Raw genomic sequence first — 27,730 nt, 5'->3', positions numbered from 1 at the left:
CCAACCTCCACATCCCTGTGGAGTTGGCGGCATTGAACCTAAGGCTGCAATATCCAAAGCTTCCATTGCTGAAGCTGCAGCAGGGAGCTGTGGTCTCAAGGTTTTAGGTGCCTCGAGGGGCGGTAACCCTCAAACAACGTGGTGGACACCGGTGGTCAGGGAAGCCGTCCGACTGAAGAAAAAGTCCTTCCGAGATATGTTATCCCAGAGGACACCGGAGGCGGTTGTAAGGTACCGACAGGCCCAAAGGACTGTAGCCTTTCCCGTAATAGAGGCAAAGCAGTTGGTGTGGTAGAAGTTCTGAGAAGTCATGGAAAAGGACTGTCAGTCGGCACCAAGGTGCTTCTGGAAAACAGCCTGCCAATTAAGAAGGGAAAAAAAAGGAAACCATCCAAGCTGTGTACAGTAAGTATGGGACGCTGTTGACCTCAGCTGAGAAGGTAATCGGGCAGTAGACGTAGCACTTTAAGGAACTGCTGAATCCAACTAACATGCCCTCTATGGTAGAGGCACTGCTGGGATATCCCACTTCTCAGCCACCCTGGTTAAGTATACTCCAATGTGTTGGAAAGGAGGATTCAGCCGATAGGAGGAACTCAGATTGAAGAGAAACAATGCCAATTCTGTCCTGGCCGTGGAACAACGAACCAGCACTTCACTCTTGCAAAGATCCAGGAGGAGGTCTTGGAGTATGCTGCTTGGAGAGCTGAGCCTGAAAACTCAGCCATCCGTGAGGAACTAGGAGTAGAGCTGCTGCTCTTTCAGTCAAAAGAAGGCAGCTCAGGTCGTTCGGTCAAGTCCAGCTGGGAGGAGACCTACGTGGAGAAATTACAGTGTGGCTTGAAAGTTTAGGCCCCCAGGTAAAATGTGTATTAATGTGCATGAAGAAGCCAAGAAAAGATGGAAAAATCTCCAAAAGGCCTTAAATGACACTTTAGGCATTCGTATAATATGTCACAAAAAGTTAGATTTTATTTCCATCATTTACACTTTCAAAAAAACAGAAAACTAAAAAAGGCTGAGACCTGACAGTGTCATGGATTGTTCTCAATCATATGGAAAGGCCAGTTGATCAATCTTAAGGTTTTAAATCCCCGGACTCATCTGACCTCGCCCCAACAATCAGCACCATGGCTTCTTCTAAGCAGTTGTCTAGAAAACTGAAACTAAAAATAGTTGACGTTCACAAGCAGGAGAAAGCTATGAGAAGATAGCAAAGCGTTTTCAGATGCCAATATCCTCTGTTTGGAATGTAATTAAGAAATGGCAGTCATCAGGAACAGTGGAAGTTAAAGCAAGATCTGGAAGACCAAGAAAAATATCAGACGGATAAAACCACTCCAAAACTCCAAAACCACTCCACCCCCCACTGTGGCTGGTATACAAGGCACAGTCACCCGCCACTTTGAAAGAGTACCCGCCATTGGCTGGTGGCGGTGCTAACTTCCCACCCTGAATGGATGGATGAATGGATGGATTTTTATCCTCATAGAGTTTAGTTGAGAGATGGAAGAGGGCATGAAAGAGTAGTCCTATGTTCATGTGAGTATTCATAACGTTCTGTTGGTTTTGGCTAATGAGACTAAAAAAGGGGAGGTTGCAAGATGTTACACAGAATGGAGTCTGCAGCAGAAAAGACGGAATTTTCTGTTCCTCACCAGTGATTTTACACCAGTGATTTTTAAAACACCCAATTGAGTACATTTTTCTGTTTAACATTGAGCGATGCATGCAAATGTAAATTTATACAACAAAATAAAAGAACTAGCCACAACAACGTTGAGGTACTTTGTCACTGCTTTTCTTTTTGTCGTCAATCTGCTTGTATTAACAGCTGACAGGTTTCCACGTCTCCTAGCAACAGTGAAAAATTTCGACGAGACTGTCCATCTGTCGGTGTATATACATAGTCTACAAATATAGCCTTGTGAGTTGAACATCCACTACCAGCACACCTTAATGAAAGTAGAGGAAGCAGAGGTGCATAGAGGGAACAACAGGATTGAATTGAGAGTGAAGGCAAAGAGGAAAGAAGTGGTAGAGGAAGAGAAAAGTTTTTATTATTAATTCAACTGCCAATTATTTCTCGATTTATTTCTTTTTTCTTTTTTTTAAATGTAAAAAAAAAGTGCCCCTTCAATTTTCACAAAGGCCAAGTTGGTTTTGTGAAAATACATCATAGTGATTACAATAATTTTGCACTTAAGATGTTTTCCTACTTAGTTTAGCATTTTCTTCTTAAAGCACTGCACTGTTCAGTTATTTATTCTAAATGTTTTAAAAGGTTCATGAGGGGCTTTGCTTGGTCACTCCTGACTCTACATGGATTAAGTATTTTCACCATCCCATAAATAATCCTTAGAACAAACCTTTTGAGTGCTTTTACATGACGATACTATGCGCGTGTTTTTATGCCCCATCATGATCGAGCTAATTTTAAAAACACAGCAATAAGTGCATTACATATGATGCTGTGTACTGCAAGCTGGATTACATGCCATTTGCTGGAAGGGTTATGTAAGTGTCTGTTGTTTATCATTATTAATGAATCATACAAAATAATGCACATACTCCCACACAAAGGAAATACTTACAAAGGCTGCTCCGAGACCACTACACAGTTATAAGTTAAATTTATATTTTTACTATAAGAAAAGTTTATCAGACATCCATGTGATTCACACCTTTACACTGGACACCCATATGATCCAGATCAAATTAAGAAAGAGGTAGAAGTGGTTTTCTAATTCACTAGCTCATTCCTGGTCTCTCAGGTTGTCCAATGAGCATTAAGACAACGTGGGGTGATGGAGGGAAGACTCCTGATGCAGGATTCCCCTTACTCACAGACATTGATATATTGGGCAGATGGGACAGAGAGGATTACTGCTCAACAATCACACACACACACACACACACACACACACACACACACACACACACACGGGGCAGTGAGGATTACCGCTCAATATAGGCACGCACACGCCCCCCACTCCCTGTCTTGAATTGAGATTAAGACAAAACAGACATGAAAACGGGTCAGTGGTGAAAAAGGTGAGAAGGATATTAGCCCTCTATGGGGGTCCGGGTCCATGCTCCCCCAGGAGAACATTTTAAATAATCCATATTTTAAAGCATTAATCTGATGCATTTGAGATGCATTTTTTGCCAACCTGAGGAGAGCTGGAGAAACTTAACTTCAACCATGAGACAAAAATATTTTGACCTCCTTACTAAGTATTATGCAAGCCATTTCACGCCAGCCTGTCACTGGGTCTAACATTTACAGTAAAGGTAAGGGCGCAACCACTGACAACATAAGTTGTACGACTTACAGTTCTCAAAGACATGTCTCAACATGACGAGCTCTTGTACAAAACTAAAGTAACTAGCCAATTGTTGAAAATGTAAGGAGTAGAAAGTACCGAATTTTGTGTTTACATGTAACTTGTAAGCAGTAAAAGTAAGAAGAATTGCCACAAAAAATAGTAAAGTAAAAATATTGGAAGAATCAAGTACAGTAACAAAGTATTTGTACTTGCTTACTTCCCATCTCTGCTAACTGCTAACTTTAATAACAATATCTAGCTAATATTAGGCTAACGTTAACGGTAGCGTTAGTTAACAATTTCGCCCCAGAACTTTAGCTAGCTGGCTAACGTTGCGTCCCCTCCTGCTGTGTTCAATGATTTAATTCATCAAGCTATAGCTAACGTTAGCTAAGCATATGTCAACAGAGCTCCTGGGTAACTTAAATATACCAGAAAATATTAAAATCATTAAAACCATCACTCACCAAATTCACTCAGGTAGCTAGCTAAATCGCCGGGGCAGGCGTGCTTTCAGCTTCTGATGGTCTAGCTGCACCCCTTGGTGTGCACGCTCTGGTCAGCACGCGCAAAGCGAACTGCTTGTAAGCCAATCAGGTAATGGTATTCCCCTATCTTCCCAAAGAAAGAAACTGGTGATGCAAGGCCTTTCGCGCTAATATTTCCACTAACTCGCGTTCCAGTCTAGCACTTGCACCTGTTCACAGTACACTGAATCTCTTGTACCCCCCCATTTTTTTTTATAACAAACGTCAGTCACTCATTTTGGTTTCAATACGGCGAATGTCGCCGAAAGGTGAGTGATTGTCATGTCTGCAAAAATGAAAGCAAATTGCAAATGCATTGGAGCATAATGTTGTGAGTGTAAATCTGGATCCATAAGGAATCAACAAGATGGTGAGCTGAGGTGACATTATCACCTCAGATTTGGTACAGGCTCATATCCATTGAGGTGAAGGTTAGGCACAGAGTCTAAACCCGCAGTGACACTGAGGATATTATTTTGGTTTGGTCTTCTTTGGCCTCCACAACAGTAAACAGCATGTCTTATGGTGCTGTGATAGTCCAGCATCCAACACTAAAATCGTGGGATGCTGGAGTGGGATCTGGAGAGGCCAGTGAGATTTCATAACTGGACATGTCTTTGGTGTAGTGTCTTTGACATATGGGACAGACAATCAATGGGCGTAATAAACATATCACGAAAGGCTGCGACAAAATGCAAAAGACACTCATTTGTGTTGGTTGAAAGAAAATAATTATAAAATGTAACTGTCATTCTTTTTTAGTAGTGCCTTTTATTTTCAATGTTCAATTTGTTCAATAATAGAATGTTAGACATAATTTTCTTTCATTTGTTTTAAATTCAACAATCAATTTGTTGTATTTAAGCAAAATACTGAAAGCAGCAGAAAGGGAAAACTGAGTACTTTAATATCTGTTTATCGCAAGTAAGATTGTTATTGCAATACTTTTTTAAAACAAAATACATGTTCAAACTCCCTGTATGTTTGCATGAGTAGTTTGGCCAACCACTTTGTTTGTGTTTGTTACCATGTTGAATTGTAGTATCATTAACTGGCTAATGTAGTATCATCAGTCAGTGATTATGTGTGGTATACTATGTTGTTACCGGGCAGTGGCATTGACAGCCTTTTGGAAGAAAAGAGACAAGACAGTGCACGTTGAGATGAGGGCAGGTAAAGTCAACTCAATACCAATTTCCTGTGTTGAAATGAGAGCATCATATTAGTGTAACCATAAACATGATGTAATGGGCATGTATTTAATTGAAAAAATCATGTAATCTAATTTCATTCATCGCATGGGACTATGGTTTTGGAGGTACAGCAGTGCAATGCAATATCCACGGGACTACACATACTGCCAGCAATGGTATCAAAATTCTTGAGCTTCTTTGATTTCATTTCAGTGACATTTCTCAGTTGTCTCAGTCTGTTGTACAATGTTGCTGTCGGTTGACAACTGTTCATGCTGGCAATTAAAAATAGCTGTTCCAAACCTGTACAAACTTTTCTGCCACAACAAATTCACACGGTAAAGTACAGTTGGAATGTAGATTAGACTGTAGTATTCATTGATGCAAATGGGACATGAATATCATGTTTTTTTTAAGTATAGTGAGTATTAGTATAGTTCTAGAGTTTACTAATAAAAAACTAGTCTAAAGCACTGTTCTAATCAAGTTAGGAAGTACTTTGTAAAAGTATAACATGCAAACAAAATCTGTAGTAATTGAAGTTTTCATGGCCTCAAGTTTGTCACCCATTTTTATTGACATGTAAAAGGTTCCCAAGATTTAACAAAACAATGCAAAACACACCCAACCTCTGCAATGTTTGAAGGTTGTGCATTTAGCAAAGACAGTATAAAACATGGATGTAGTCACCGTGACGTCACCCATAGTTTTCTGAAGAGCCAAAATGAAGCTCAGAGTGGGCAGCTGTCACTGTCTTGGCAGTGCTTGCGTCGGCTAATCCAAAAATGGGCAAAGAGGTAGGGCATGTATGGGGCTGAAGTGGGCTGAATGACGCCTACAGTCTGTACTCGCCTCCTGTGCTGGAAACCCAACTGTCACTCAAAGCAGAATTATCCAGAACTTTTCTGAACCAGGCTGACAACATGTTTTACTTTGTTGCAAAGTTATACATTTTTACATTGTGTTATATGGGGACTAACTCCGTTTTGGGAACAGTCTCAAGTGGCCACTCAATAAACTGCAATTCTTGGCACTTTCACATTTGTTTCATTTTACAGCACTGGATGGTTTCCGCTTGGCATTTAGTCAGGCTGTGTGAAGATAGTAGCTAGATGGAGCAACTTACTAATGCCATATCCTAAAGCTTTCCCCACTGACACCAAGGGGAGCAGTTTGCTGTTGACAGGACCGGCACACTCGCAAACATTCGCCAACCTTATTTAGCCAGTCCAAAACCCCTGGAATCTGATTAAAACAAAACAGCTGGGGCTTTAGCGAGTATTACTGACTGCAGATCTGTCCAGCTTCACTAAAATAAGAACAGCATTGAGCCACACCAGAACCCTCTTCTCTATCAACTGTGACACTAAGGCAATATAATCAACTAAATACTGAAAGAAGGAACAATGGGATCTCAAAATGTGTGGATGACAAGAATGGGACATGTTTACACTTGCATAGTAGATGCATATGCATTAATATACAGTATAGAGTATGCAAAACATGCAAAGCATGCTTCAAAGCTGCCACCATCATACCTGTCCCGAAGAAAACGGTTCCATCCTGCTTCAATGACTACCGCCCCGTGGCACTGACACCCATCATCATGAAGTGCTTTGAGCGGCTTGTCATGTCACACATCAAATCCATTCTCCCCCCCACCCTGGACCCCTTCCAGTTTGCATACCGAGCCAAACGGTCCACAGAGTATGCAATCTGCTCGACCCTCCACCCAGCCCTCACCCACCTGGAAAAAAAGAGACTCATATGTGAGATTGCTGTTTATAGACTTCAGTTCTGCATTCAACACCCTAATACCTCAACAACTCATCTGTAAACTTGACAAACTGGGACTCAGCACCTACCTCTGCAACTGGCTACTGGACTTCCTCTGTCAGAGGCCTCAAGTAGTACGGGTTGGAAATAATATCTCAAGCAGCATCACACTGAGCACGGGAGCCCCTCAAGGCTGCGTGCTCAGCCCGCTGCTCTTCACCCTGTTGACGCATGACTGCACTGCAACCTACAGCAACAACCACATGGTGAAATTTGCTGACGACACAACTCTGGTGGGTCTCATCACCAAGGGCGACGAGACTCAATAAAGGTTGGAGGTCGACCTTCTGACCACGTGGTGCAGGGACAACAACTTCTTGCTGAATCTCAGCAAGACTAAGGAGATTGTTGTTGACTTTCGGAGAGGTCACATCCAACACCTGCCACTGACCATCGACAGTGCTGTGGTGGAGAGAGTGAGCAGCACCAAATTTCTGGGGGTGCACATCAGTGAAGACCTCTCCTGGACCACCAACACTGCATCACTGGCGAAAAAAGCTCAGCGCCGCCTGTACTTCCTGCGGAAACTCAGGCGAGTAAGTGCTCCACCAGCCATCATGACCACATTCTATCGAGGCACCATTGAGAGCATCCTCTCCAGCTGTATTGCTGTGTGGGGCGGAAGCTGCACTGAATACAACAGGAAAGCCCTGCAGCGCATAGTGAACACAGCTGGAAGGTTTATTGGGGCTTCACTCCCCTCCCTGAAGGACATTTACACCTCCCACCTCACGCATAAGGCGACCACAATAGTGATGCAAGTCACCCCGCTCACAATTTGAATGATCAACTGCCCACTTGGAAGAGGTACAGTAGCCTGTGCTCCCGCACCACCAGACTCACCAACAGCTTCATACACCAGGCTGTTAGGATGCTGAACTCTCTCTCCCCCCTCCCCCCCCCTACCCTCAGTTACATAAACATCCTGGACTTTGGACCCAAGATGGCTGCCTTGCACCACTCCACTTGCACTACTCCACTTGCACACTTGCACACTTTGCAAACTTGTTGTTGTTGTCCTGAAAACACTTCGGAACACATTGTTGCTGCTCTACATAACTGGCACCACTATGCTACCGCCTGACTTTTGCATTACATTGACCTGTCGACTGTATGAATAATTCCACATTTTTAACTCACATTTTTGCTGCTTTTATTTTCCTCATTGTATATGTCTTCTTATTTTTCCTTTTTATATTTTTTACTTGAATGTTATGTTTGTCTGTGGACCTAATTGGTTAAAAATGTCTTGTCTTCACCGTGGGATAGAGGGAAACGTAATTTTGATTTATTTGTATGTAATTGACATTTGAAGAAATTGACAATAAAGCAGACTTTGACTTTGACTTTTAAAAACACACACAGTCAGTCAACTAAAAGTGGCACTAGCATGCTAATTATACACTTTTAGCTTCTGGGTCAACATGGGCTGGTTGTGTTTAAATTGTTGTAAAGTTTGGGTAAAGATTCCATCCGTACACAAGTCCACAAGCTCACATTCAGGACAAACAAAGATTAGATTTTGCTAGAAAAGCCTATTTTCACAATCCATCTATAGTTTTCAGTGCTAGCACCAGCTTACCCCATCAAGCTATCTTGATAACATCTTAAGGAAATATAACTATTAAATGTTAAATCCTACATCTACAAACATTTACCCAATTCACTCACTTGCTTCTCAGCCACAGCCATTTACTGCCACAACCTTCTCATTCTTTGTTTTGGTTATTAGCAGTTGGATAACCACCTTAGAGGTGCAATACTGCCATCAACTGGACTGGGGTGTAAAGGAGTGATAAATGCAGCAAAAAATATAACCTTACTAAATCAATTTCTTTTAGAAATGTAATAATATAGTGATATACCTTGTTGGCTATTTTCCCCAAAAGTTCGAACAGTGAAATGATGTGGTGGTCTGCATTACAAAGTGTCTGAAAAACGGTGTTCTCTCTGGGTTTTGCAGTTCTTGCAATGAATTAGAATGTGTTCAACAGTTTCTGGCTGGTAACAGTATGTGCATTTTCCATTAGAATGTTGCCTAGTTTATGCAATAAATAATTAAGACCTCTATGGCCAATTCTGGGATGAATAATGATATTTCCTTCCTTACGTTTAAAGACCACCTTCCTCCCACCATCAACACGTCTTTGAATAATATATTGTAATTACACCTTCCTGTTTCACTAATGTTCCAATACTCCTGCTCTGTTGTTTGAGCATACATCCTGAGGAATTATTTAACTTCCGCTTTGCTCACTGCGACCTGTAGGTATCTTAAGTGTTGGCCAGAATATCCACTTGCTCATTTCCCACCACACCAGCATCGGCAGGAATCAAAATGAACCTTGTAAATATATCATTAATTTGCATTCTGTACAATATAATAAATATTTTATTGAAATCTGTTCTACATGTTGTTGTGCATGCTAGAAAGTGCTGAAAAACTGTCAGATGCAATAATAGTTTTGGGTAAACCCTTCTTCTCTAGCCACTGTAATGCCAGTAAAACTGTCATCAACTCATAAGTGTATAATGATAAATGGCCTTTTCTTAATTGTTTATCAAAATGTTGAAACCCCCTGCAGTCTACCATTCTCCACCACATAAAAACTAGAGTATTCATCACCTACTCTAACTTGTTTCTCTAAATTAAAAAATCCAAAACCCAATTATATGCTCTACCACCAATTCCCAAAGATTTTAATTTGATAAGTAGTCCTTTTTTTCCAGAGCATGTCATATACCTTTTCCACATCAAAGAATACAGCAATCACAGCTTCCTTATTGGCCTGCACTTTCCTAATTCCTGATTCCAAGCACAACACTGAATTTGTATTTTGACCATTACAGAACCCACTTTGATATGGAGAAATAAGAGCTTTACTTTCTAGGAAATATGTTAACCTTTCAGTAACCATTCTGTCTATGATTTTACATAAATGTGACATTAAGAAAATGGGTCTTTAACAAGATGGATCTGAGGGCTCCTTTCCTGGTTTTAAAATAGGTGAGTTCAGAAAATCACATCACTTTACTGCAATGCAGCCTTTAACACCAGGAAAAGACAACACTTGTGCCATATTACGATATCCAAAATCTAAAACGATTTCCAGTCTTATATCACAATATCGATACAATATTGATATATTGCCCAGCTCTAATCTGCATTTTCATCTGTTCTATTAATAGCCCACAGTGAGATGAGGATTAAAGTCCCTGCAACATACTACCCTATCTTGCAAAGAGCCCCCAACATCCTCTAAAATATCTTGACTTAATTATCCACATGGATTACAATAATTGGTTATACCAATAGGGCCTTTTTCTGGCCATATTTTGGTCCCAATTGCTTTTATGACCTGTGCTCACATACACAACTCTGTAACTCATTCCAGTCAGTATTAATGTTGCAACTCCTCCCCCTCTTCCAGTTTCCCTCTTTTCTTACTGCAGTGCATCCCTTTATAACAAAATCCAACTGTAGTTTTAGCCATGTCTCTTGTATACAAAGCACGTTAGGTTTCTCTTCCATATTATTTATAAACTTCTTGAACTCTTGACCATTCGCTATTAAGCTTCTTGTATTCCTTCCATCCATCCATCTTCGTCCGCTTATCCTGTATCGGGTCGCGGGAGCAGCAGCTCCAGCAGGGGACCCCAAACTTCCCTTTCCTGAGCCACATTAACCAACTCTGATTGGGGGATCCCAAGGCCTTCCCAGGACAGGTTGGAGATATAATCCTTCCACCTAGTCCTGGGTCTTCCCCGAGGCCTCCTCCCAGCTGGACGTGCCTGGAACACTGAACTGGAAACTTTGAACATTGTCCACTCTGGTTCAATTCCCCCAGCCTCCACAGGGATGCATGAAAAGCTCCACCGGGGGTGTGAGTTGAAAGTCTGTCGCACAGGGGCCTCCTCCAGACGTTCCCAATTAACCAGCACTAACGTTTCAGCTTACCAGGTCTGTCCAGAGTCTTCCCCCATCCCCTGACCCAACTCACCATCACATCGTGATCTGTTGACAGCTCCGTCCCTCTCTTCACCCAAGTGTCTAAATCATATGGCCTCAGATCAGATGAAACGATTTTAAAAAATCGATCACTGACCTTCAACCTAGGGTGGTCTGGTACCATGTACACTTATGAGCATTCCTATGCTTGAACATGGTGTTTGTTATAGACAATCTTGTACTCCACTGAAGTTCAATTAACACCATTAGGAAGATCCAGCCCATGCCTGAAAAACTTGGACATCGTTATTAAGAATATCTTTAACCATTTCCCAGTGAAGCCCTGTCACATCAATATACTTTTCTGCTGTTTTAACAACTATTTTGATCCTTTCATTTCTAGCATTTATCTGTGCTAAACAGTTGATTATCTGTGCCATAAACGGAACAAAATCATTTTTACTCACAATCTATGTTTCCTCTTTCATCTTATCACATCTGTTCAATTTTCTTAATTTCATTTTGCCTTGTGACCTACTTGTCTCCTGAAACCTTTTTTGCTGCCTCAGCATAGCTAATTCCCTGGTTGCTGAACTATGTTTCCCTCCACAATTCGGCCTCAAATCATAGCACAAATATCCTGTGAACACCTTATCCTTATCATCACAGATTATCAGAACTGTTTACAGACCATTTGTTTTAATCCCATTCTGGTTTGCTTTCAGATGTCTGACCTCACTTATTTTTGCAATCATTATATTCCCTTTGATATTACCTCTGATGTGACACCTCATGTCACATTTACTGAACTCATCAGTTGGTTTCTTTTTTACTAAAGCCAACCCTGTTCTCCATTTCCTTACCCCAACCATGTGTCAAATTTCCTAAACTTAACTGTTGCTTTCTTTACGCACGCGATAACATTAATATAGTGGCAATAACACAGCTAGTGGCAAGTGTGTTTACGTTCGCTGCATAGAGCAAAGACATACACACGGATACACGCTCAAAATGCATACAGGTAAAAAGGCCACTTTTCTTAAGAAAGTCAACATGTATGTTTTCACAAAGTCATGATGTTGCATCATCTGGTAATCTTATCGGAATCCCTGTCACCAATCCCTGGACCAACGTTTTGCTTTTAATCATAGAACACTGCCCTTTCTTGTCATCTACTTTACTCATCCGGATTGCTCTCACTTGTTGTTCTCCATCCTTACATATGATTAACATTCTCAATCAATTCTTGATATGTTGGCAGAGTTCCTTAGTAATGATTTTAGTTAACTTTATTGGATTCCATCTGCCAAATGACGCTCTCTCTTGCACAAGTTTGACTAACATCTAAACTCATCTCTACTTCTTTCTGCTACACTTCTGTCGCACAATAGAAAAATTACCGTATAGTCAGGAGAAAACCAAAGTCACACACACTTTCAAAGCTAGACTCTGTAATCTGGCATTGATGAACTTTCCCAGAATATTTTAGCTAACACTTTTTTTTTTCAATAAATCATAAATCACATCTGTTCTTCTCAACTTTCCTTTAAACCCTAACCTGTCAAGTTTGCATAAAATGTTTACTAAAAATTACTTTTACACTTAAAATGTTGTTTTAAAATAAGATGATAGTGCTATGCCTATGCAGCTGGATCCTAATATTTGACTATTTGGATACTCGTTTTTTGATAGATGAAACAAGAATAAAAGTTACAGTGCAGTATAAGAAATAAAAACATTAAATAAATTAACAGCCATTTAAAGAAAGGCAACATAAAAAAGAAGGGTCTTTAGCCTTGATTTAAAAGAACAGAGTAGCAGCGGATCTGCAGTTTTCTTGAAGTTTGTTCCAGATATGAGGAGCAGAGAATCTGAATGCTGCTTCACCCTGTTTGGTTCTGACTCTGGGGACAGAAATCAGACCTGTCCCAAACAACCTGAGAGGTCTGCAGGGGTCATAGTGTAGAAGCAGATCAGAATTGAATTTTGGCCCTAAACCGTTTAGTGATTTATAAAATAGCAAAAGTACTTTGAAATCAATTATTTGAGGCACAGGAAGCCAGTGTAAGGACTTCAAAACTGGAGTGATGTGATCCACTCTCTTGGTCTGAGTGAGGACTCAAGCAGCAGCATTCAGATGCAGCTGTCTGTGGTAGATTTTTTAGGGAGACTTGTAAAGACGCTGTTACAGTAGTAGAGTCTCCTAAAGATGAAAGCATGGACAAGTTTTTCCAAATCCTGTTGACACATAAGTCCTTAAACCCTCGATATATTGTTAAGCTAATAATAAGCTGACTTTGTAATTGTCCTAATGTGGCTGGTAAGATTCAGGTCAGAGTCCATGACTAAACCAAGATTTCTGGTTTAGTCAGTTGTTTTTAACATTGTTGTTTGAAGGCAAGGCAAGGCAAGGCAGCTTTATTTGTATAGCACATTTCAGCAACAGGGCAATTCAAAGTGCTTTACACAAAATCAGTTAAGAAATAAAAACAGTTAAAAAATATGAAGAAAAAAAAATTGAAGCTGAGGGCAGAATTTTAATCATTCCTTTTTTGCTCCAAAAACAACCACCTTAGTTTTTCCTTCATTTAATTTCAGAAAGTTTTGGCACATCCAGCCGTTATTTAGTTTGATGCACGTTGTCAGTTTTTGTATTGGACTATAGTCCCTGGCAATAAGGTTATGTAAATTTGCGTGTTGTCCGCATAACTATGGTAACTTATTTTTTTGTTTTCCAAAATCTGAGCCAGTGGAAGCATGTAGATGTTCAACAGAAGAGGCCCCAGAAAGGAGCCTTGAGGAACCCTGCACGTCATATTTCTATGCTTAAATGCATAATTACCTATGGACACAAAGTAGTCCCTATTCTTTAAGTAGGATTCAAACCAGTTTAGTACTGAGCCAGAAAGGCCAATCCTGTTTTCCGATCGGTCTAGTAATATGTCATGGTCGACCGTGTCAAATACAGCACTGAGATCAAGTAATACTAAGACTGTAGTTTTGCCACTATCTGTGTTAAGGTTTATGTCATTAAAGACTTTGACAAGAGCCGTCTCAGTGCTGTGGTGTGGTCAGAAACCCGACTGAAAGGTATCAAAACTGGTGTTTAGTGACAAGAAATGGTTCAGTTTAAAAAAAAGAAGCTTTTTCAATGATTTTAGTTAAACACCGAAGGTTTGATCTTGGCCTATAGTTGCTTATTAGTGATGTGTCTAGGTTGTTCCTTTTTAAGAGTGGCTTGATTACTGCAGTTTTCAGGGCCTGTGGACAGATTCCTAGAAGAAGAAATGTGTTCACAATCTTTAGAAAATCAAAAGCCAAACAATTCTAAACATTTTTGAAAACAAGGCAACAAGAGGAGGTTTTCAGATGTTGTATAATGTCCTCCAGGTTTTTAAGGTTGATTGAATTAAATTCTGTCATAAGGGAATTAGTTTTGCTTGAACACTGTGACACGACATATCCTGTATTTGATATGGAGGCACTGACTGTTTGTCTAATCTTCTGAATTTTGTCTTTGAAGAAGAAGGCAAAGTCATTGCAGGCCTTGGTAGATAAAAGTTCAGATGCTACTGGTACCGGAGGGTTTGTTAACTTATCAATAGTAGCAAGCAAAGCATGGGACTTTTTATTGTTTCTAGCGATAATGTCAGAAAAGAAGGACCTCCTTGCATTCCTCAGTTCCAAATTATCAATGCAAAGTCTCTCTTTATAGGTGTTATAATGGACCAGGAGATTTGTTTTTTTGCCACCTTCGATCAGCTTTTCAACACACACTTTTTTTCTGTTCTCACCAGTAGGACATTTCTCCATGGGGATCTTTTCTTACCAGAGACAACTTGGACCTTAGTGGGAGCAAAGGCATCAATAACATTTGTAATTTTACAGTTGAAATTATCTACAAGCTCAGTCACTGAGAGCCCAGAGAGGGCGGGTGTGGAGGAGAAAAGCTGAATAAATGTTTCACTGGTGTTTTCAGTGATACACAGTTTTCTGTCTAACTTTGTTTGGACACTTTTGGGCACAGAGATAGTGCCGTTAAAGAAAACACAGGAATGATCAGAGAAAGCAACATCAGTCACCACAACCTTGGAAATATTTAGACCCTTGGAGACATTCAGGTCCAGAGTCTGCCCCTTAGTGTGCATGGGCTCTGTCACATGCTGAGTCAGTCCATAGTTCTCAAAAACACAACACACTTCTTGGTCCCTTTGAATGTTAAAATCACCCGCAATGATTACACAATCAAAGTTAATATAGATTGTAAACAGCAGTTCAGTGAAGTCATCAGTGAAGGTTGCACAATATTTAAGTGGCCGGTGGATGTTTAGAAATATAGTTTGAGGGGAGGACCTTAGCTGAAGAGTCACATATTCACAAGAAGCTACATTTCCATAACATATTTGCGTACAGTAAAAATAGTCATTAAACAAAATGGCGACTCCACCTCCTTTCTTATTAGTTCTATTCTCACTCATAAAACTGAAGTTAGGGGGAGATGACTTGTTGAGAACAGCAGCACTGTTATTATGGTCTAATCAGGTTTCAGTTAAAAACATAAAATCTAGATTGTGATTAATAATAAAATCATTGATAGAAATTGATTTTCCTGCCAAAAACCTGAAGTTGAGTAAAGCTTATTAGTGTGTTTTCATTTTTTGGAACAGGCTGACAAGGATTGGATGTTAAATTGACTAAGTTTGAATTACAAAGGATGAGTGGAGACAGCGATGAATCCCTAAAGGGTTCGGGGTTGGGAAGAGGGTTTGAGGGGTGTTGGACGGCTGAAAAGGGGAGTTAAGGTTTTGTGTCTCTGCTCTGTTGCCTCCCATGTGGTCCGTGGTGGATCACTGCCGCACTTTGTTATGTCTTCCTCTTGTTTATATTCTTCTTGTCTCGTGTCCTTGGCAGAGGGAACAGATAGCGCAGAAAGTAGGTTAGAGGTGAACAGCTTTTCTCCTGGCATGTTAAGGAAAAGTCCATCTGCTTTAAAAAAATGTCTGCGGTCCCAGAAAATGTTAAAATTGTCAATGAACTGCAGAGAATGGAATGGTACATTCAGTTGAAAGCTATTTGTTTAGTGCCAACAGTTGGCGGAATCTCTTAGGTCCTCTTCTCACTGGCGGTATAGGGCCACTGATAGACACCTCCGCGTTTAGGGAGCTGACTGTGTTCAGCAGTTCCATAAAGTCCAGTTTCTGCAATTGTGTTCTTCATAGTTGGGTGTTCTTCCAGGATATCCGTAGTCTTTGGGTCAAGTCAGACACCATGTCTTTTGGGAAGTATTTTGGTGTTTTTACTGCTTTTTCAAAAAATTTACCGCAGAGTCACCCAAAATCAGGGTTTGATTCCCAGTTGTAAGCTTTTCCTGTAGCTTTTTACTTTTTGAATTGCTCTGTCTTTACCCTGCTGTGTGACGATGAGACGCAATCCGGGTCATCAGATGGCTGTCCAGCATCCTGCAGCAGAGGAGTAAATCTGTTATCCAATTGCAAACCAAGTTGTTGGGGAGGCATGTTGTTGCTAATTTTCCCTTTTGTCCATGGCTGTGTCCTACTAAGAACAGGGGTTGAAGAGGTGCTCTGCCTTGATGATAATGCAGGCCTGCCAATCGGATCACAAAACTCAGGGTGCTGTGCCCTGCCCGTTAGTCTTCCTCCCATTTCCCAGGAAAATGATTTACTCTTAGGCTTTGCACCAGAAGAGTTCCAGGGAGGACTACCACTTGTTGATTTATTACCCGTGTGAAAGAAAGGCAGTGGGAAAGATCCATACAGTAAACAGGAAACATCACTGCCTCTATTGCTGCCGCGTTATTATGGAACCCACACAACTTCTAGGCAAGACCCGCCCTTCAATAACATTCACACGCTACTATTGGCAAGGTGTTCATGCTTACACTAGGAAACGTTACCCAATTTGTCCAGTTCCTATCCCTTGACCAATTGGCTATCCTAACCTTAACCCCTCGAGGTCAATGTCTAACCCCAACCATCAGCCTGCTTTGAAGGGCGGGACTTGCCTACAAGTTACGTGGGATCCATAAAAAGGGTTTTAGGGTAAAATACAAAACACAAGCACGAAATTGCCCAGGAGTATGTGTAACAGCTGACTGTTTCCTGTAACAATAAAGCACAGTCTCGCCGTCTCTTTTCCTTTTTCTTTCTCCGTAAAATAAAGCTGCCTTGAAGTGCGGTTGGGAATGTCAAGACCTATAACTGATCTGACGGAAAACTACAAAGTCTACATGGGCTACACAAGGTGGTTACACAGCACAAAAGGCGTCACACAAGTTAGCCATTTAAATGGCGCTCCCACCGCCACACAACACTGTGGTGATCGCTTTTGTTGATCTGAACGTGCCCTGTGTCTTGATCAGTCCCCCACAATGGCTGCCACCACTAAAGCTTTGAATTTTTGCTGATTATTCCCAAAGCTTCAAAGAACCAAAACTGGTATTTGGGACAGGCCTAGCTGCAACACTGCTAAGTTTGCACCAGCATAGCATTGCTATTTCTGATTATATAAAATTTTAGCCTAACTTCTGATTCAGCATCCACCCATAGGCACTGAGTCATGACTAGACATGAAAGAGATCTGACTTATAAACAAGCACAAATTTTAAGCCAATAACATGCAAAATGCCACCTTAAATAAAAACTCCTGGAATCACCCATGGGCACAGGCCAAAAAATTAATAATCAACAATTTAAAACAAGTGCATTGCCAATGATCAGCAGCCATTCATCCAATGTTCCAAAGTTACATTCTGTTTACTAGTCTGAAATGCTTTTAAAAAACTAACTGAGAAAACATTGGAGAACCTTTTTACAATTATGTAAGGACATAATGTAATCTGAAAACTGCTACCCTTGTTAAAAAAAAAATCTAAAGGACCCCAAACTTTAGTGTAACCGGTAGTGTAAACATTTTTGGGTTTTAGCCAAAATAGTATTTACAATTTATACTTTTGGCAGGCTGATAACTGATGAGTATGTGCAGGATGGCATTAGAGCTGACACAAACACTTTTTTTGTCAAGACAGTGGAATGAGCGAAACAATACTTTATCTTGAGGTTTGACTTTAACACATACAGTAGAGACTAAATTGTACATTGTGCATGCTGTTGATCTTATATGTAATATAATTATACTTTAAACTGGATCAGGCCAGCATATTAACAGAAATTAATCATATTTTTTTAAATTTAGAAGCTTTGTGGGCTGCTTACCTGGTGAAGCACAACAGGAAGTGATGACTGTTCGTTTACACCTTTTATGCATAAAGTGAAATGAAAAAAACTGAATTTCACTGGTGTCTTTTTAGTTGCTAGCTAGCCTTCTCAAAGTATTATCATTTCAACATTGCAGTAGGTGTCACTTTTTTAATTCTTGAACATGTTAAACAAATTTTGGAGCCAAAGCTTTCAAAAGAAAAAGAAAATGGCATTACTCAATAAATCCCTGCATTCATAACTTGCTTCTGAGAAACGGATGTGACTTCCATTCAGTCAGTAATCTCTTGTAAGCAGATATCCCACAAGAGGTTTCCTTTCTGACCTTTCCACATGGACGGAGGGGATTCAATGTAGCCATTTTAATAATCTGTCCAGATGTAAAAACACACAACAGAATCATGTATTCAAGACAACATCTGGCCGGCAGCATTTTCACGAGGATAAACGGGTGCTGCCTCCTCGGCAAACTGGCCGTGGTATAGCAATGTTAAAGTAGAAATGACCCTGCCATTTTGATTACAATCACTGCAAATAAAAACATTAAGCTTTGTTTGAATATTTAGTTGATTTCTCTTTTTTCTACTGTTTGGGCTCAATTTCTTTTGTGTCCCAATTAAATGTATATGTTTACTTCTGCCTCATAACATGTTGTAAGAAACCAAAATTTATGTTTGTAATTTGTTTGCAGTCTGAGTGAGAAGGTCATTTAGGAATCATCAGGACATCTATTTTCATTCTCTTTGGTTATGTAAAAGACTCAGAGGGAGTGGCCCAAACATGAAGGGGATCATTTCCCCAGGTTGTCTGTGTGCTGGTGAGTTTGCATGCCGCCATTGCATAAGACTCTTTTGGGAAACTGTTCTAATATGCTGTCCTGAGTCCAAGGGATTTCTATCCACTCTGACCAACTCTGACTTGTGCGTGTATTGTTTGTTTGTGTTTCTGTCAGTTTGACACACGTGACATTTAATATGCATTATGTATTATATATACATTTTGTTTGAAAGTGTTTATATTATTAATTCAATGTTTTAGTAGCATGTTGTCGTCCAATTCTAGTCAGAAAATGAGTCTGATACGGCTCTACGAGGCTGTGATTATGGGGCGTGTTTCAACCAAAAATGCATCTGACCTCAACTGGATGTAGCTGATAGCCCCGTATCAGTATGTATGCTTTACAGCATACATACATACAGGCACATCCGTCAAATGTGTCATAAGATAATACCATGAATGTATTAATAGAACACATGGTGAATTACAACCATTAGCTATATCCATTATTGCAGCTACACGAGGACATGGGTGGGCGCAATCCCGCGGGTCTGCTCGCGTTCATTAGGTTACTGTTGAATATTTGTATATCATTCGTTGTATATAACCCGCCCTGACAATTTGATTGGTCCTACCAGCTCTTGTTTGAGCACAGTTGTTCTGCAACGGACCAGACCAAAGTTCCTGACCTCAAATGTTGTGGGCGGGGCTAAGTTTGACTGGCATCCAGGCTATTTTACAGCCTGTATGCCAGCTTTTTACAACACCAAGAGAAGAGAGAATGCTCACTAACAACCTCTAAATAAAGTCTGTAACTATTCAAAGGTACAATATCTAACATTTCTGCATTCAAATTTCTAAAAACAAACATTGACATGTGAAATATATTGTGATAGTGTGGTTTTAGCTGTTGGCTAATGTTTGCTTGCTGGCTCACTAGCTAACTGGTCAGTTACCAATACAAATCAAATCAAGAAAAACGTAATCATGTTGGTAAAACTGCAGCTATTTTATTGGAATAACATGAATAAACGTTACTAAACGTAACATGAATAAACTTGAACGGGTAAATTCAACAGTGACCAGAAGCGGTGATGGTGTTTAACGATAAAAACTGTAAGTCCCATAATTCCACGCAACTTCCTAATGTCATCAAAAGTCCATGTTTACCATCCAATGTTTTGATTGAGAGAATTAATTTAATCTAGGCTGCTGACTACAACATCACGCAATGTATTTTATTGCATGAATGAAATAGACATGTTACATACCCGAGGGCCAATTTGGGGTCGGTTTTGAATTATTTACAATCCGATAATTGTCTCCATCTGTTAAAAGCCCGACCGAGAGTTCCCGTTAAGCTTTTGGTTGTTCTTTGTTTAATATCCTTTTTTCCTGTGATGGCCCTGCCCCAGCATCAGCCATAACTACAACAAATAACTTTAAAAATAAAAAGAATTAAAGGTGCAATATTTAATCCAGGTAATACTATTACTTTTGTCTCTAAACTATCTCCATCTTTCAAATACATCTGCACTATTTACCCGGGTTTTACGTCTCTGCTTATGCAACTTTTTAGAAACATGCCAAGGTTTTTAGGTTTAGGTAGATCTTTTTCCGTTGATCCCGTACTTTTGTTTGCCGCTTCCATGACTGTACTAACGTTACAGCTATAGTGCACTGGGTTTGGTTTCTACAGGTATATCTGACAACCTGGTGGGGCTGTCAAACTGTGCAGTTGATAACAACACACAGGCCGAAACACAAACAGAAGTTCCGTCACGGAACAGAAATTTCAGAGGAGAAAATAATGGCTTTAGCATTGTTGTCAGAAAACCTAGTATTTCAACATAGCATGTTTCCTTACTATGTGATGGCATATTGAGGTCATTTTAGTTAATAATAAACGCCTAAAATTTACTTAATAAACGCATTTAATGCACATGTTTATATTGTGCAATAATTAATTAGTGTCAAATATCTCTCCATGGCACTGTGTGTGATCCCATTATGCTACTTATTGATTGGACAGATGTTCTGAAACAGCCAGATGGAGTGTTGATAAGTACATTTGAGCCAATATGTTTGTGTATTTCCCTACATTGCGTTCTGCAATCTAACTACATTTGCGTGTTGTGTGTGTGTGTGTGTGTGTGTGTGTGTGTGTTTGTTTTTTTTGTGTGTGTGTGTGTGTGTGTGTGTGTGTGTGTGTGTGTGTGTGTGTGTGTGTGTGTGCGTGTGTGTGCGTGTGTGTGTCTGCATGTGCTGTTTTTGTGTGTGCTGATTACTGGCAGTTGTGGAAACGTATGTAATCCTGGCTTTAACATGATAAAGCCAGTGATAAATTTAGCAGCCACCTGTGCATGCTGTTTGTCTGTGTCATTCTGATGTAGAGCAGGCCTTTTAGAGCAGACCTATTAGAGCTATGAGTGCTGCATTTGGCCTTTTATGTGTCCCTTCTTCCTTGTCAATCTCTAAAGAAGCCAGGAGAATAGATCATTACCAGTGATAGCCATTGACAAGTAAGAGTTACTTAAAAGAGTGTCAGCGGGGATCATTCAGTAGGGTTTAATATTAAAGGAAGCACAGGCTCAGCTTCCTGCTCTTCTCTGTGAGGGGAGAACAATGGCCACAATTACTGCTGGGACAGCATGCCAACCCCTCCTGGTTATACTCCTTGGTCAGAGCTGCCTAACTGCTGAGTCATGCTCCAAACATGAGATGTTTTGTTAGTTTTAAGTTTATCCATAATTTAAAAACCCATAACCCATGCTAAAGTTGACTAACAAGAGGAATACAAAAATCATCTTTTGATGGAAATTGATCTTAATTCCTTAAAGGGGAACTGTGCCGTTTTTTCAGCTTAATGTACCTTAACTGAACAGCTTTGGAGTCATTGTAAGACTTTGTTAGGCGTTGAATGGTGGTCATCTTGCTCCCCCCCTAGCACGTATGAGCGCCACCCTCACAAAAACCACCCTCGCAACTTTCAGCAGGCGAGTTGCCGGACTCAGCGTCAGAAAGTGTAGCGTGATGTAACAAATTGCTTCACAGCACTGCACACATACACCCATTCATGGACCGGCTAGAAAGGTAGCAATGGAGTTTTGTAACAGAAACTTAGGAAAGCATTGTTGGAGGAACAGAGAAAGAGGCAACGGCAGATTGACCAAGCGAGGAGTCAGACACAAGTAAACAGAGGAGCTGGCAAAAATCTATTCTGAAGCTGTATAAAAAGAAAAAGCGAGAAATGGCCAAAACTGCATAGCACCTCTTTAAAGTTGCCCTGCCATACATACTTACAAGTATTACTTTGAGGTAATGTCTTAAGTTGTACCACAGACTTTTCTTGCGGAAAAAATGCCTTGGTAACCTTGTTTCAAGCCGTTCAAGTGCAGTATAGAAAACCTACAGGAATACATGATTTGTGCCAGTTCTCATTAATCTTCAACGAGCTAAGCTACTTGACTCTGATTGGCTAACAGCTAGCCAATGAGAACCTGGCTATCAGCATCCTTTACCCGGCGTAACTGGGCAAGCTCATGAATCATAATAAGCTCAGGCAACATGACGTCAGACGGACCAGCTTTGGTAATTGGCATGATTTCTCCGCCTAATTCTTTTCAATGGCTGGAGCTGACAGAGGTGGTAGCAGTTCTTTTTCACATTCATGACATAACGCAAAGAAATATGGACTTAACACATTAACCTTTATTCGACAAATTCAACCTTTAAGAACCCCAATTGTTTTGTGACTCAATAAAGTATCGTAAATAATCAAATGCTCTTCCTTAAAATAAAGGGGACACAAGTATACACACCTTTAAATTCCCATGGAGGCAGGCAGATTTAAATTGTTTAAAGGCCAGTTATTTCATGGATAAAGGATACTGGGCATCCTGATAAAGTTCCCTTGGCCTTCGGAATTAAAATAGCCCCACATCTTCACATAGTTTTATTTCAGTTAGCCTGATAGCTGGTTTGATTTTCATTGAGAGATGATTTCATGGACAACATGTTCTGTGGAGACATTCTAGCATCCATACTCTCATCAAATTAACCTAGCGTATTCGGAAAATACAACGTGTTTATTTGACTCAATGCAGCAGAATGTAAGTAATTTAGTTTAATAGATGCATTTCAATTGCACTTCTATTATTATCATTCAGATTTTAATCTAATCTTGGGTATGTCCATGGGCTAAAGGCTTACTATGATGTTTTGTGGGATACTTCAGAGATCATAAAAAATCCTTTATATACTGTATATATACTGTATATACAGTATGTATTTTATTTGTTTCATTTACACTACTTATTCCCACATCTTTAAATATATTTATATTTATATACACACATATGTGCCCACAACGGTTGTGTTCCTGTATGTAAAAGGCTATCCTACAGTCAACATTTACCTTGACAGTTGGTAACAATCTGTTCCTTTTAAACCTTCACTATGGGGTTAGCCATAATTATAGAGTACAGGTTTGTTGTTATTATTATGTTTGTCTATAAAACTGACTTTACTTCCTATTACATTGTGACCTTAAGGACAGTCATTTGGCCCTCGGGCCACATATTTCCAAACTGCATTGTGCTCTGGTTTACCTGTCCTGGGGCCAAGTCTACTTAGACACAGCATAGTATATGGCGGGTGCTTTCAGACAATTAATGACAACACTTAAAGATGCATGTACACAGTGATTTTGCAACAGAAAGATTAGGATGCTGATGTATGAGCGTGCTTACGCTGTACCCAAACTACACCATAACAACAACAACAATTAAATAGCAAAAAACAGTCCACTTTGGCAGAAAGGAAGCAGCACAGCAAAATAATGCCTTCAAACACTGAACGATCCAGCGTCCACAAAATCATCAAATTAACCTCGTGTTTTCTGAAAAAACAGTGTTTATTTGACTCAATGCAGCTGAATGTAAGTAATGTAGTTCAGTAGATGCCTTTCAATTGAACTTCTGTTATGATTATTAAACTTTTCATCAAATTTAGTCTAAATCCATGGGCTCAGGGCTTACTATGATGTACGGGACTAAATTAAGGGATACTTCAGAGATCATAGAAGATCCTTTAGTCACACATTAGGGAGGTGCCCTTTGTAAACTTGACAATGGCCACAGTGGGAATTGTTTTCCCCCATTAATTCAAATGTGTCTTACCATCATTATAATATTCATTGCAAACACTCACTCATTGAATTGGAAACCAATAAATATAAAACGAACAAATGATAATATGCCTAACATATTTAAGTTAAAGTCTAAACTAGCACACGCTAGATTTAAAATATATTAACTTTTGCTTTTCAATATATTTGATATTAAGAACTAGCTGGTCATTAACACATTTATAGGATACAATTTATTTAAAGAGTCTAGGTTTTTTTCCATGTATTTTCATTTACACTATTTATTTAAACATCTTTAATTTATTTCCAGGATATTTGAATGGGGTAAAATGAAACATGGGGTCGCAATAAGACAATTTCTACTGGCGACACAATACAGTTCATAGTAAATTTTATATGTGTGACATTAAAACGCAAACCAAATTCTACAGCATGGTCTTTTCCAGTTATTACACCGTGCCAAAACAACCCAACTTTACTACAGTCCAAGCATATTAATGAAAACAAAGGAGAGGAGAGTGAGTTACTAAGTTGCAGTTAATGAAAAAAGAAGAAATGTAAGCAGTTCTAACTGTAGGTCAGTGTGCTATCGTGGCAGGTCAGGATAGAAGCATCAAGAAGGAAGCTCCATGTTTCATACATGAGGTTGCTCTTTTCTTTAATTCAAGAACAAAATAGACCAAGCTCATCAGTGCCAAAGGTGGTGTTGATCAGATCGCACTGACCTGCTTCTGCTGGGCTATCGTAAAACAACCACACGCAGTCAGCAGGCCGCAGACACCTCTCTTTTGTTACTGGGAACTAAAAACCACTATGGGAAGGAACAACAATAGATGTAATTAGCGAGAGAGAGACTGGAGCTAATGAAGAGACACCACATAGATCTGTGTGGCCGAAGTCAGACACTAAACTAGTCGGTTCACTGAACGATTAACAGCTTTTAGCACTTGGAATAAAAGCAACACTAGAGAACTTTTTGTAACTTAAAATAACCAAATAATTATAACAAAATAATTTAAAAATCCCAAACAATTTCAGTGGTTCATCAACTCTTGGTTCAAAGTGGTTCAAAGAACAGCACTTCTGCATTCGCATTGCGACTCTCTACTGGTTATCTATACCGGTTCTGTAGTTCCAATCAGACATAATGGGACAAACCCGCTTCCAACTTGTAGGGGGACCGAAGTGTGAAAAGTTACATAGCGTTGCTTTAAAGTTTTTCAAACGTTGAGTAATAGAGGGTTGTTAGTATTTAGTTTCCCAAAGTTTGCTAGATACATTTAATGAGGGCTGTTGTTTCTCTTTCAATGAAATACTACAGAGTTAATTTTGCATTGTGGTCAGGGAGATGGTTTTTGGTGAGAGCTGCTAATAATGTTTATTTACTATAATTCAGCCAATTTTAACCCAACACATGCTTGTCAACCTCTATGGTCATCTGCCAAACGGACCTGTAGTCTGTTGTGAGATCAGTATACACAGAACCAGGCAGGTACTTACACGAGGAAGTGGTAAAGGAAGCATTTCATTCCAGCAGGTCTCTCTAGGAAGTTGTAAACATCCCCCTGCATGCTAGTATTGAGGTAGGGGCTCTGGAAATTCTTTTGATGATGGTGCAGCCAGCTTGAAGGAGGGAGAGGTGGAGGGCCAACGATGATGGAGGGCTGGCTGTGTAAGGTGTGCAGCGTGGTGTCCTTTGTGTCCGCTGGCGGAGAGCAGGGAATGCCAGATCCATTATTCATTGTTGTGGGGTCTAGTTCCTGTGAAACAGGATAGAAGTGGCATCTGCTAGGCGCAGGAGCCCGCAGGGAGGACCCAGTAGTTGCCGTACCAATGGAGGAGGCAGGGTTGGCATCCATCTCCTTTTCCAGGCTTCGGCTGAGGCTCGCACTGGCATATCCATTGGGTCTGCAACTTATAAAGGAGCTTCTCATCCTGCTGCCATAGTCACGTTGAACATGGCACGTCATGTGAAAGGACTGTGCACGTCTTTCACTCATCGTCTAGTCCAGAGAGGGCCAAGGAGGACTTAAAAGTCCCAGAAAGTCCCGGAGGTTATGACCAAGATTCAGGTCAAAGGGATGGGTCCGGCAGGATCTGACACCTAGCTAGGCATAGCTAGCTAACCGCTGCAGACAAGAGCCCTCTCTGCTGCACTGGATGTGTGTCCATACCTGCAGTGAAGGAAGTAACATGAGTCATAAATACAGTATAACTAAAAGTAAGCCTTGCCCTCTAAGCAAGGGCCTTGTTAATGTAGCATCTGTGATGTTAAACACAACACTCTAAAGCTTAGTTTGCTCAACCACCACAACATTATTTTTCACAGCACACTGTTATTTCCAAAAAGATTTTATATATTGTATTAATAATAATGTTCATGTTGTAGCAAATGAGTGAAGGCTGCCAATAAGAACATTTAAGAGTTTTCTATCTTTATTTGAATGAGCTTTAAATGCAGAAAATGTAGAGGAAAGTACTTCTAAGCAACTTTATAAACATCTGCTAATGTAACAGATGGCATTCAAGCATAGAAGAAAACTATTCTTCCTCAAACATAGCATCTGGCAATCCAGATTCTAAAGGTTTTCCCTCGGAATGTTACTTTTTAACCGAATCAGAGACCTGTTGTGCTTATAGAGGACTGATGTCGTTTAGGACTTTTCATTGACAGTCCTACTTCTTGCTCTAAGACATACTGTATCTACAGAATGTAAACAGGCATTGGTATTCCATGTTTTAAAAGAGAAGCACAAGAGAGGGTATTGTCATTTGGGAGGGGGGTTTTACGGGTAGCACAGTACATTGTGGCTTATGAAGATAATACAAGCTTAATATGCACTTAATAACCCTGGGAAAGAATCGTACACAAGTTAATTTGGCAGCAACGGGTCACCAAGCAAGTCCATTTCCGCCGGCTGTCTGAGGATTTAAAACGCAAATGCACTCTGCATTTATAAAAAATACAGTGTGTGTACGAGAAAACAAGTGACTTTAAGCCACTACGGCTAAAATTACACGTCACATAACAGAAGCTTAAACAATGTACAGGAAGAAAAGATTTGGACTGATGAAAGCCATAAATAGTTTGCAACCACGTGAATAATTGTTTTGCAGCTTGCCTTACGCGTTTGTGTCCTTTTTCTTTGTTACAGTCCCAATCCCATCGATCTTAATGTCAAGCACAGTATTTAAGGATGCATTCTAATTCTAGTGGACAGTCACAAAAATCTTTCTCTCCACTACTTACCATTGAAAATAGGTATAATAATCTAAACTATAATAACAGGAGATGTATAGTAGATACAGGTAAGCAGATTGTTTATATGAATTGTGTGAAGGGACACATCCTAATTTAATGTGTGTAGTAATACCAATTCCTATTGTCTGCAAATTAACCTGTAACTGTGTCTGGACAGCTGTCCCCTAGACAAAAACACTTTACCTCAAGGCAAAGCGAATTCTACTTCATGATGACGTATGTAACGTAAATGGCATATCAAAGGGTGGTCAGTATCTTGTCTGGAAAGACACCGAGCCAGGTAGAGTGATAGATGGCCGGATGTTGCCTGAAAGGATCGGAAAAAAGTCTGATGGGACAAGAGATGTGGTCTAATTGGAGGCAGCCACCCCTGTCCATATCTGTCCTCAACGATGGATTAACCGATGACAGGAGGCACAGTCGCTGCTGTCTCTCTGTAGATAGAGTTTCTACCTTTAAAACTATACAATCAT

The 27,730-nt window shown here is 40.1% G+C and overlaps 1 protein-coding gene and 2 long non-coding RNA genes across 5 annotated transcripts in view; 1 reads left to right on the top strand and 2 right to left on the bottom strand.

Annotated features, from left to right (window-relative positions):
- The window catches only part of kcnq1.2 (potassium voltage-gated channel, KQT-like subfamily, member 1.2), a 189,486-nt gene that overhangs the window by 161,147 nt on the left and 609 nt on the right, over positions 1-27,730 (bottom strand). For all 3 annotated transcript variants that reach the window (XM_034879092.1, XM_034879094.1, XM_034879093.1), the window contains exon 2: positions 25,496-26,169. In XM_034879092.1, the coding sequence (XP_034734983.1) occupies positions 25,496-25,995 (500 nt within the window). In that variant the 5' untranslated portion in view covers positions 25,996-26,169. The remainder of the gene's footprint in view (positions 1-25,495; positions 26,170-27,730) is intronic.
- LOC117949082 lies at positions 384-20,036 on the bottom strand. The gene is made up of 4 exons (XR_004657617.1): positions 19,716-20,036; positions 11,640-11,643; positions 4,264-4,266; positions 384-396 (listed from the first exon to the last, which is right to left on the bottom strand). It is a non-coding gene; the product is annotated as an uncharacterized LOC117949082 (long non-coding RNA).
- Positions 15,892-27,122, top strand: LOC117949081. Its single transcript, XR_004657616.1, has 3 exons — positions 15,892-16,040; positions 16,943-16,948; positions 27,113-27,122. It is a non-coding gene; the product is annotated as an uncharacterized LOC117949081 (long non-coding RNA).

The sequence above is a fragment of the Etheostoma cragini genome, chromosome 8, assembly GCF_013103735.1.
Source record: "Etheostoma cragini isolate CJK2018 chromosome 8, CSU_Ecrag_1.0, whole genome shotgun sequence".
Taxonomy (NCBI): domain Eukaryota; kingdom Metazoa; phylum Chordata; class Actinopteri; order Perciformes; family Percidae; genus Etheostoma; species Etheostoma cragini.
This window is presented reverse-complemented; position numbering and strand designations above follow the sequence as displayed.